Here is a 12,025-nt window from a genome sequence, read left to right as displayed (position 1 = left end):
GCCTCGCGCTGCATTCCGGCATCTGAAAGACAAAGGCTTACCTACTCTTCGTGCGCTGCGGAGGTCTTCACACTGCATTCCGGTATCTGAAAGACAAAACAAGGTGCGTTTAAAGACATTGGGGAACTTTAATACTCACGTGCCATTACTCCTTTCCACATCTAACCCAGTGGGTATTCCGGCACCCTGCAGCCGCCCCGAACTTGTACCTGCAAAATAAAAAGACAGTTAGAGCGCATCGTGAAGCAGGCAACAAGCGCTTACTTACGTGCTTCCAGGCGCTTCTATTCATCACACGGGCTCCATCTTCAACTCACTTCAGCCCGTCACCCACCATCGCCGGAACCCTGCAAAACAAGAGACATCATTACTAAAGACTTTAAAGACATTAGAATTACTCGAAACTTACCGTTCGTGCAGTAAACGACGGACAGCAGTCCTCTGAAGTCAAGAAGCCTGCTCCCCTTATCCAGTGAAGAAACTGGTTACAGCATCCTGCCCCGAGGCAGATGGAGAGCACAGCGTTCACTTACCTAAGGTGAGAGGGTTAACCTTCGTGGTTCTACAGGAGAAGAGAAAGGGAAGAAGAGGGAGACATTCAATAACCCAGTTCCTTAATCCCATATTTTCTATCTGCAGACATCTTACCCTTCGAGTCAGACATACAGTGCACAGAGGTCCAGCCCAAAGAGCCAGCCGTGTGTTACACATCACCTTTGAAGATACGGTATACGCCCAGTCAAGACCGGCGCCTCTACGGGAATCAGGTGAGCGTTACACACGCTGACTAACCGCTAGAAGATAGTTTGCTTAAACCTCTTGCAAAGCCCCAAGGTCTTTATCACTGCACTACATACTATATTGATGAGTATTAGTCAGCATTGTCGCACACACTTTGAATAGGGGTGAAATGTAGTGATACACAAAATTGCAACTTTGCCAATCAGGGCTTTAGATGACAGCATTAGCCGCTGAAAGCCAATAGTTTATTCAAAGTATGTGCCAAAAATGCTGACAGTAGTCTGTTGTAGCACTTCCATTATGCAGTTGTGAGCTACAAGGAATATGCAGGCCTAGTAGGAGTGATAGGTCACATTATGCATTGTTGATAGACAGGCAGGGCGAAGGCCCCAGCTCTGTAGCTAATAGACAATATTGGAGTGTTTGGAACATTATGGCACCTATATAGCGCTTAGATAGCCAGTCTTAAGCGCTATGAACACTAAGCTATGAGTGCATGCCTTTTAGAGCTTGCTCAAATAGGGTTAATACATCTCGGCTTCCCTTAGAATATTCTGCCTCTCTAACGGTAGCCCTGTAAGCTAATCTTCCTTTCTCTGGGAAGGCACTGATAAGACATTCCTGAGCTTTCGCGCAGATGGGCTCCAGGGAGGGGCACAGAAAAAGGAGCACAGTGGAAATTCACAGCGTTGGGTTTTTCCATGAGCCAGCCTATATTTTGCACAGGGAAAGTTCTGGAACTGTGCGTCATGGACGGACAGAACGAGATTATAAAACATGCATGCTCACATGACTCAGGTGGGAGATCGACCTGTGGACTTGGTTCGAGCAAGATCAAGTGCCCGGTATTTGGAGCTCTGACAGTACCCTACAGCTGTCCTCTGAGCGGGGCTTGTTACAGCTAGCTTATGAGGGCCAGGGTCTCCCAGTGCTGATTGAAGGGGCGTAAGACTGTGTTTCTCTATGTTTCTCTATGTTTTTCTAAGTTCTATGTTTCTCTATATTTTGCATTTATCTAAGTTTTGTGCTTTGTAATCTTCTCTAACTTGAATCCCAAAATGTGAATGAAATTCACTGTTTAGAATAAATACTAAAACTTATGGAAGGTGTCATTTGTCACTAGCATGAGTTCACTGCTCGGCACAATAGAACCTGTATTTTGGGCTGAATTGGGTATTTTATTGCTCCCAAGGGCTGGCCCCGAGGAAGATTTTGCCCATTTCAAGACACTTGGTGAGTTCCGGCCCCTTTTTCTTGTGCGGGGGTACCTGTGCACTTTAACCCATGAGTGAACCTGGTGCTCAAGACGGTGAGCAATCTGTGGACCAGCAGAAACCTCAAGTTCAGCCTCCATCTGTGACACAACCATCTGTTTAACCGGGGCCTCAAGTCATGGAGCAAATGTGGGCCCCTGCGGCACTCCAGCCAATCCCGGAGTTTGATGTCTCAGGCCCTCCATCTAGTCTGGGGCCCAGATGGAAACTGTGGGTCGACCGCCTTGACATGTACTTCAGGGCCACCATGGAGACTAATGATGACAGTAAGCTGGCGACGCTGCTGTATGCTGCAGGGCCTGCAGTGCAGGAAATATTTTAATCACTCCAGACTGTCGATGCCTCGTATGATGCAGCCAAGACAGCTCTCCGCAACCATTTCATCCCATTAGCCAATGCAGACTATGAGAGGTTTGTAATGTTATCGGCTGACCAGAATGAAGATGAGACTCTGGACACATTTTATGGTCGTCTCAAATGCCTGTCTCTGGCGTCTGCATGGGGTGATCCTGGTGACATGATCAGGACCGTCCTAATCCAGGCTTGCTCATCGGGGTAACTACAGCGACAGGTGCTGAGGGAACCAGGGACTACCCTTGCTTGCATGCTGGAGCTGGGGCATTGCCATGAATTCGCAGAGGCACGTGCTTCCAGAATGGAAGTAGGAACTCGCCCAGTGAAAACGGAGGAGGTATGTGCGGTGGGGCATGGCAGCAGAGGTACCAGGAGGCCCAGCGGCAACTTCCGCGACAGGGGCGGTAGAGCTGGAGAAGCATGCCAGAAGTGTGGCTACGACCTGCCCCACCCTGCCGAATGTCCAGCAGTGGGAAGAACATGTGGGCGGTGCGGCCTTGCTGACCATTATGCATAGGTGTGCAAAGCATCTCTGCCAGTAATGGTACCCAGTGGCCCGGTACGGTTTGGCTTTCTGTGTCAATCTCGTCCACTGAATGTGGCCTAAGTCGACCAAGGAGATTAAGGTGCACAGGTGGACGAGGAAGAGGAAGAAGAGGAGGAGAACATCTTTGTGTCGAGTGTGGAGGCCCTCAAGTCGAAGTGCACACGGCAACCACGGTGCATTGTCGCAGTGAACAGGTCCCCAGTCCCGGTGCTCGTGGACACGGGTGCGTCTGTCAACGTGATGGCCCGAGGACACTATGATACGATGGACACCCCACCAAAGCTGGTCACCCCCAGAGCTCGAATATTTACGTTCGGAGGGTCCGAGCCAATTCCCCTGGATGGAGCGTTTGTGGCCAAAGTTGAACACGCAGGGTCAAAGATCACACCAAGATTCTACGTGACGCCCGTGAGCACTAATACGCTGCTGAGCTGCGCCACGTGAATTTCGCTTACTCTGTATACATGGAGGATATTCACGACCTGCTGGACAAATACTTTGGCCTGTTCCAGGGGATTGGACAGATGGCTTGTGATCCGGTGAGGCTACACATAGATGAGTCCGTGCAGCCCATCGCTCTGAAACACCGGAAAGTGCCCTTCCACCTGAGAGAACTAGTGGACAAGGAGCTGGACAATTTAGTAAACTTGGACATCATTGAAAAGGTGGAAGGTCCCACACCATGGGTGTACCCTATAGTGGTGGCAAGGAAACCGAAACAACCCGACTCCGTAAGGATTTGCATCGATATGAGGCTCCCCAACAAAGCCATACGGAGGGAGCAACACCTGACGCCAACATTATTGCGGAGCAGCAGGGAGCTCGCTTCTTCTCGAAGCTTGACCTCGGGGCCAGATATCACCAGGTCGTCCTACATCCAGAGTTGAGGTACATAACGACTTTTACCACCCACCGAGGCCTATATAGGTATAAAAGACTCTGTTTTGGGGTGTTGTCGGTCGACACCCGAGGTATTTCAGAATATCATCAGAGGTGCCCTGGCTGACTTGGACGGGGTATTGAATATCAGTGACAACATCCTGGTATTTGCAAAGACTGAGGTAGACCATCTACGCAAGCTGGCCAGGCCTTCGAGCGGCTGCAGTTGCTGGGCCTTACCCTCCACTGGGAAAAATGTGAGTTCTTACGACCAACCATTGAATTCCTTGGATTCATGTTCAAGGAGGGTGGAGTCTCACCAGACCCCAGGAAGGTAAAAGACATTTAAGAGGCCCGAACACCTGAGAATGTGTCCGAGGTGAGGAGTTTTTTTGGGATGGTGACATACTGCGGACGATTCATCAAGAATTTAGCATCCAGGTCGGAGTCCTTGAGGGCCCTTACCAAGAAAGAAACAGTGTGGCAGTGGGGCCCTCTCGAACAGGCGGTGTTTGAAGACATCAAAGGCGCCCTCACAGCTGAAGACACAATGGAATTTTTCGACCCTGCACTCCTGTCGGAGATAATTGTGGATGCCAGCCCATTTGGCCTGGGGGCCGTATTTATGCAGATCGGCTCAGATGACAGCGTCCGCCCAGTGGCGTATGCAAGCAAGGCACTGTCTGACACCAAACAGCGCTACTCCCAGATCGAGCGGGAGGCCCTTGCTTTCCTGTGGGGGTGCAGGAATTTCAGGCTGTATGTTCTAGGCCGGCCCGTGACTGTTGTGACTGACCACAAGCCGCTACTTCCCATTCTGGCAGGCTCCTCGTCAAAACCACTGGTGAGAATTGAAAGATGGATGCTCGCACTCCTCGAGTACGGGGTCTCGCTGGTGTATAGACCCAGCTCCAACAATGCTACAGACTACTTGTCACGCCATCTGGGGAACGGCAGCAGAGATGCACCGGAAGCATGTGCGGATGAAGCAGATGACCATGTGCAGATGGTGGTGGAAGCAGCCACCCCAAATGCCATGCCACTCGAGGATCTGGAGACAGCAGCTGGCCAGGATGAATGTTTTTGCATCCTGAAGACCGCTATGCAACAGGAGTCCAGGAAGATGGTGCTTGAGTCCCTGGCCGGACGCACCCAAGAAGCAAAAGGGGTGCTTGAACAACTGTGGAAGGTGAGGGAAGAACTGTCATTCTCCGCCACATGCCTCCTGCTGAGGGGCAACCAAATCGTCGTTCCCCAAGCCAACATCCAGGAGGTAATAAGCCTCGCCCATCAAGGACACCAAGGGGCCGCAAAGACAAAGGCCTGACTACGCCTCAAAGTGTGGTTCCCTGAACTGGAATGGCAGGTGCATGAGCATGTGGCTGCATGCGTCTGGTGCCAGGCGGCGTCCCCCGTACAACGCAAGCCCGCCAATGAGACAATGCCCAGAGGGACGTGCCCGTGGGAGGTGGTACACACAGACTTTGGGTCCACCACGCAGGGTACCCACTTCCTGGTGGTGGTGGACGAATACTCCCGATCCCCAGAGGTTGAGTTCGTCAACTCTGTGGCGTTTGAACACGTGGTGATGGCCCTAGAGAAAGTCTTTGCCTCTCATGGTTTTCCCCATACCCTGTGCCCTTCCAAGGTGAGCAGTTTGCAGAATTGATGGACGGGTATGGGGTCCAACATCGGAAGGTCACACCGCTCTGGCCAAGAGGAAACGAGAAGGCAGAAAGGCTCATGCGGACTTTGAACAAGACATTCCGCAAAGCGGAAGGCAAAGGCCGGTGCCTGAGAAGAGCGCTGTACCAGTTTCTGAGGGTCTACCGGTCCACTCCCCATACATTGGCACGGGTGGCACCAGCAGAAGCCCTGTTCAAGCGGTGCCCTCGGGGACTGCTACCAGAGGTTGTGGAAAAAGAACCTGGGGTCATTGATGACCAGCAAGTGGAGCGTGATTGCCGGCTGAAGACCGAGCAAGAAAATGCGAGGAGAGGACTCTGCCCCCAACACCTGGCACCTGGGAATGAGGTGCTGATTAGAAATAGGCACCCCCACGGGAAGCTGTCCCTCCCCTATGAACCTGAGCTGCTGGACGTTGTAGCCATGAAAGGATCAATGGTGACAGCATCCGATGACAAATCGTCAGTCTCCAGGACCGTGAGTTTCTTCAAGAGGCTGGGTAACACAAGGACTGACACACCCCAGGAGCAGGACAGTATGGAGGTACCCGACGAGGGTGGAGGTGCTGGACTCTTCCCCTCATCTCCCGCAGAGGGAGCGCCTGCTGATGGATCTCCCGTGCCAGAAGCGAGCAGGAGGTACCCCCTGAGGACAGGGTGAGGGAAACCTGCTTGCCTCACCGACTACATGGTAGGACATGTATCCTGAACCACCCGTGGGTCGGTGTAGTCACAAGGGGGACCCAGGGCAGCTGGGATTAAAGGGTACCGTGGGGTGATATGTTTCTCATTAGTTTGGTTGATGTGTTGTTTGTTATTTGAGTTGTTAATGTAAATTTGTTGTCCTTATGAAAAAGGAGGAGTGTGGTGCTGCCCCTTTAAGGGAATAGCACGCGGCAGAGTGATGTTGCACTCTGCCGCGTGCACTATAAATAAAGGGGGTGTTAGGCAGAATTATATGCAGTACCCTTTTTGAACACCACACACAATTAAGACTACAAGTGACAGTACAATTTCACCTTTGGTACAAGCCTGTACTACACAGTTAAAGTGGTAGCAGTAGCGGAGCAGCCAGACTTATCTCAAGAGTAAGTGAGCAGTATCAAATAGTTACACAAAGGACAGCAATTACTATGATTCAGGCAAACAATGACTCAAGGTTTTCAAGTAAAAGAATATATATTTATTTCACTCTTCAGTTGTATAACATTATACTATTATAAGCAGTCTAAAAATCACACTCTTAATACACCACACCACTTCCCTTAAATTCCAGACAAGTTAAGCTCACAAAATGAAGTGGGAGCAAAATGGCACTCCAGCAATTTAAAAGGGAGGGAAAGACAAAAGTTAACAGAAATAGATCCACACCAACAGGTAAGTACTCAGGGCAAGCGAACAAGAGAGACTACAATGATAAAATCAGATAGAAAAGGCTTAGGGCCAAAGTCAATGGTTCAAAAGTCTTTTGCTCAAGATAATACAGTTCAGGGTAGTTCGTGGCACGGTTTCCGGATGAGGTTGGTTGGTAGAAAAGTTAGTTCAAAGAGAAGAGAAAGACAGGTCCTCGGACTGGAGAAAGATTTCAAACACTTTCACCGCAGCTGAACGAAACACAAAACCGGATTTGCACAGTACCTTGAAACGGAGAGAGAGCTGTAGCTGAGGCAGAAGTACCTGGTAGTTCCTGCAGGCTCACGGTTCCTGAAGCGACTGTCGGACTGATCAGAAGTAGGAAGACTGGAGGGTCCTGCGCTACCCAAGGAAGAAACCAGCAGCAGAGCAAAGCAACGAAGAAAAGGTGCGCTCCTTAAAACCCAAGCATGGTCCGACCTTCCTGGCTATCCGGCCCACTTTAGCTCTGTACAGCGAATTCGACCAGAGGAGGGGTCCTGGCTTGCAGTTTGGGGGAATTGGTTGGTCCCACCAGCTCAAGGGAAGAAGTTTCCTGGAGGATCTTCTTTGTCGTCGGATTCTGGAGATTCGGACCTGCAGCAGGGCTTCACCGGGTGGTTCAGTCGTTGTAGGGGTCCTCTTTTTTCAGTTCTTCGTTGGTTCTTTCGTCCAGTGGCGACTCTGCTTTTCCAATCCCAGTGATCTGCTTTTTATGCAGTTTTCCCCCATTCATACAGCCTGGCTGTCAATCACACAGCAGGGTGGCTGGCCTGGCAAGGCCAGTCCCCTTAGCCAATCAGACAGGAGTGCGACTTGGGTTACCAAGGGAACCCATGGCAGGGGTCCTAAAAACCCTCCCTGACATCCTGCCTACCAGATTCTCAGGCGCCTAAAGGAGGGCTTCTGTGTGGAAGCCCGCGAAAAAGCGATGAACAAAGGGACCAAACCTGGTTTAGCGCGCAGAGTAAAACACGAGAAAGACTTTAACAAAAAGAAATGGTGAATAAACCCGGCCGGAGCCAAAATAAAATGTATTTGGTCAAGCGGGTTTATGTTTCAGGCTAATATAATAGCCTAAAACATTACCACGTTTATGTAAGATAATCGCGGTAGAAACGTTAGGGTAGATACCACTGCCACTAGCCAAGTCTTAATGTAAAGGGAGCGAAACAATGTACCAAGAGGCACAGACAAAAAGGGATAAGAATTAACCCTTTCCAATACTCCATGGAAGATGGGGTGTACTGGGTCTGTGGTTTAAAGTGACTAAGGTAAAGTTAATGGCAACTTTAAAAAAAAAAAAATATTGCTTTTTACAATAAACAAAACACACTCAACACACCCGACATTTTCGATTACTCGCTTCATGGTGCACATTAACATGTAATTTATTGCTGTCTTCCCCCCTCCCTCCCATTAACTCGAGCTTCCACTTTAGTTCCGCAGGCTCCCTTTCGCTGGGGGCTAATCGCCTTCTCCGTTCTCAGACGTGTCACATTCGCTGGATTTGGCTAGGGAGGATCCCCACAGTGTAGCCACCATTTGTCTCCATGCTATTAGAGGTCCCACTTCGTCTTCCCCCCCTCTGCTGGCTGCCTTATACCATGCTATTATCGCAGCATCTGCCCACTTCAGGAGATCATTTCACCATACCTCTAGTCAGTGCTTTAAGTGGGGTAAGAAACTGAGGGGGGGGGGGCCCTCATTTGGGGGTGTGGCCTAAGACATGATGGGCTTGGCCCAATTGGTGGGCGGGGCCTAAATGCAACATGGTAAAACTGGTCGGGCCTACATTACGAAGTACATATTGTGTAGCAGACTGCTTGCTACATGGCTTAAAGTATAACAAATCAAAGCTCAAGGTGATTATTTATTGGACCCTTTACTGGGACGTTGACAAAAGGATAGGTGTTGAGGTACATTAACAGGTGCATTCAAATGTGTAAACAATTAATTGACAATTTCCCAACTGGTCGGGCCTACATTACTAAGTATATATTGTGTAGCAGACTGCTTGCTACGTGGCTTAAAGTATAACAAATCAAAGCTCAAGGTGATTATGTATTGGACCCTTAACTGGGCCGTTGACAAAAGGATAGGTGTCGAAGTACATTAACAGGTGCATTCAAATGTGTAAACAATTAATTGACAATTTCCCAGAACCCCACATAAAAATCTTCAAGGGAGTCCTTCTTTGCATGAGCTTGCTCGCAGTGTGTTTCCTCAGCTGTTCGTCTCCCTTTTTCCAGCCAGCTTTTTACAAAGGACAATGGCTTAAATGCTTTTACTGGAGGGCCATTAAGTTTCAGCCATGAACATGAGGAAATAGTGGCCACATGGAGGAATGCTCGGCTTGGCGAAGCAATTAAATTCATGGCGCTGAAGCCCCTTTCGCAATCTGCATTACTTGCGGGCAACGTTTCCATGCAAGCAACCAAAGCCCTAAATGCTTCAGGGCACCTTTTGCCACCAAAGTCCTTAAAATCCCTGAAGGCATGGATGGTGTCTCTGATTGGGAGTTGAAATTTCGTACACAGTCTCTGAATCTCATTTTCACCATAAAGTACAATGTCTTCATCATTCGGTAAATTCTTTGCATCCAAGACACTGAAACTGGATACAAGTTCTTTATCCAAGTCTGGAGCACACCTTTTGGCAAGGTTAACTGAAAGGCTTTGATAAAATTGCCTTTCATTCAGAGACACAGAGTTTTCCCTTCCCTGGGAAATATGAACGCCCTTGAAGTGTCCACAATCAACTGCACTCTGAGCAGTAGAAGAAAACTCCCCCGGAGATTCTTTCATCGCAAAGAATCTCCAGACTTGCCCCACCAAGAGGCTGTGTGCATCCACAATTGTGATATCCCGGCTCTGAAGAGCCAAAGACAAGTCTTTCAGTTCTTGAAGGGCATCGCACATAAGCCCTAAATCTTTCACAAAAGAGTTGGAGGTAAGCTTCTTAAGCAGACCGTCATATTTGCTTCTGTCCCTTGTGGGTCTTGAGAGATCCTTAGCAGCTTCTCTGAAATGCTTATACAAAGCAGGGAAGCAGTTCCAAACAGCTTGAACCATCCTATAACTTGATGCAACCCATTGTGTGTCCAGCATCTTCCCTATCTTCTGCAGCTGCAAACCCAGATCACTGGCAGCCATTTGTAGCTGTCTTGTGTTTTTTGGTGACATGCTGCATGTGGCATATAAAGAGTCCATGAACATTTTTAAATGATTGGCCCCACCAACCTCATCAATAGTGTCTCCAACGGCCAGTTCAAGGTGGTGAGCTAGACAATGCCACGATAACACAAGATTTGGGAATTCCGGTCGCAATAATGTTATCACCCCCCCTTTGCTACCAAACATTACAGCTGCACCATCCGAACAAATAGCAATCCAGATCTCATGCAACAGGGTCTTTGTGATGCCAACATTCTCAAAATACCCCAGCAGAGCTTCCTTTATGGCCAAGGCATTTGTCTCTTGGAGATCCACTAGACCAAAGAAAATGGTGACTGGTTTACAATGAGCCCTGAAAAGACCCTGCAGATAAATAATCAAAGTTGATTTGTTGCTGACAGTGGTGCTCTCGTCCACAAACACAGAAATCTTTGGCTTGTGTTCTCTGATATAACACACTAACTTCTTTTGCATTTCTGATGCAATATGTCTCACTATCTCTGTTGCAGTAACATTACTGCGCAACACACGACCCATTTCAACACCATTCACCTCCTGGAGGTCCACCAAATCAGGGTGATCTGTGAATGGCCGATTCTTTTTGGTCAAGTAGAAAACAGTGTGAAACACTCTGCATGTGCTGTCCAAATGTTTGCCACTGCTTTGCTGCATGACTTCTGTCAAGTGTTTATTTTTTCGCGCTGTTAGAATGTCTTGTGATGCCTTATGAGCACCACTTGACTTGTGCTCCATAATCTTCTTTCGGAGCTGCTTCTGCCTAGCATGTTTGCCAAAACCTGAAGGACCCACCTTTCCATCGGCCCATTCCATGCTTATGCGCAAACTTTGCCCACAGGAGTGCACGGATAAGCCACCTGTTGCTTTCACGTCCCTACACACAGAGCATCCAATGTGGCCTGAAGCCAGAAAAATCCATTCATATTCCCCCTTAAAATAGCACCATTGCTGCACGCTCCAGCAATCAGGGGTTAGAAGAGGCTCTTCTGGCACAGGCTGCAGTGTAGCGGGAGATGCACTGGAGCTACTGGCCTCCTTAGCGCAAGAATCCTGGCATATTTCTGGTGCCTCACTTCTCGAATTGACTGGGCTAGCTTCCTCATCCCCACTCAGAATGGTGGCAGCCTCCTCCACCTTACATCTTTTCGCTGATGGCAAGTAGTCAAACAATGAAGTCTGCACAGACTTGCGCTTGGGAAGTACCGCAGACATCGTTAATGGCCGCTCAAAATCTTTGGTGTATCACTAGCAGATCTGTTTCTAACCTGTGCACGGCTGAAACTCTCAGCTTCCTAGCTGTAAAAAAAGAAAATGTGGTTTACTACTCTGAACCTAGTTTATATATAAATTACTACATCTTATTGCAGTGACAAAGGCAGTATTCTAATTTGGGTGGTAAATAAACCTAACAACCACTAATAAATGGATTCAAAGCCTTCCTGTAGCATAAGATGTGATATCTGACACCTTGCCATTCCTAACCTGAGATCCATCCTGTAACATGAGATGTGATATCTCAATGCTTCTAATACCAAACCTGAGACCCTTCCTATAACATGAGATGTGATATCCAACTCCTTCCCATTCCAAACATGAGACCCTTCCCATAGCCTGAGATGTGAAATCTCAATCCTTCCTATTCCAATAATGAGACCCTTCCTATAGGATGGGATGTGATATCTTACAAAACAAGAGTGTGAGTTCAGTTCACAGAGGTATGTAGTGTCCCCAACCTCGCATCTTACTTCTGGGTATCGATGTGATGATGCAAAGCACCTGAACGCACCCTGTAGCCAGGGGGCGCACACTCCAGCATCCAAGAGACAGATTTAGAGTAGAGCGTAGTGTGGTAAAAGGCCATGGCTACTGTCGGCTGCCTAACCCTTTACTGTTTTCCCTTGGACCTCTCTGCAGTTAATCATATACTTTTAGTTCTTACACTTTCCACACCATTTTACA

General features: G+C 48.6%; 1 protein-coding gene across 1 annotated transcript; it reads right to left on the bottom strand.

Annotated features, from left to right (window-relative positions):
* Positions 1–9,016: 9,016 nt before the first annotated feature.
* LOC138447943 (E3 SUMO-protein ligase KIAA1586-like) lies at positions 9,017–11,278 on the bottom strand. Its single transcript, XM_069604468.1, has one exon. It carries the CDS (start codon positions 11,276–11,278, stop codon positions 9,017–9,019), a length of 2,262 nt encoding a protein of 753 aa, XP_069460569.1.
* Between the last annotated feature and the right edge of the window lie 747 nt (positions 11,279–12,025).

The sequence above is a fragment of the Ambystoma mexicanum genome, chromosome 3q (genome assembly GCF_040938575.1).
Source record: "Ambystoma mexicanum isolate Mex_15411 chromosome 3q, UKY_AmexF1_1, whole genome shotgun sequence".
NCBI classification, from domain to species: Eukaryota; Metazoa; Chordata; class Amphibia; order Caudata; family Ambystomatidae; genus Ambystoma; species Ambystoma mexicanum.
This window is presented reverse-complemented; position numbering and strand designations above follow the sequence as displayed.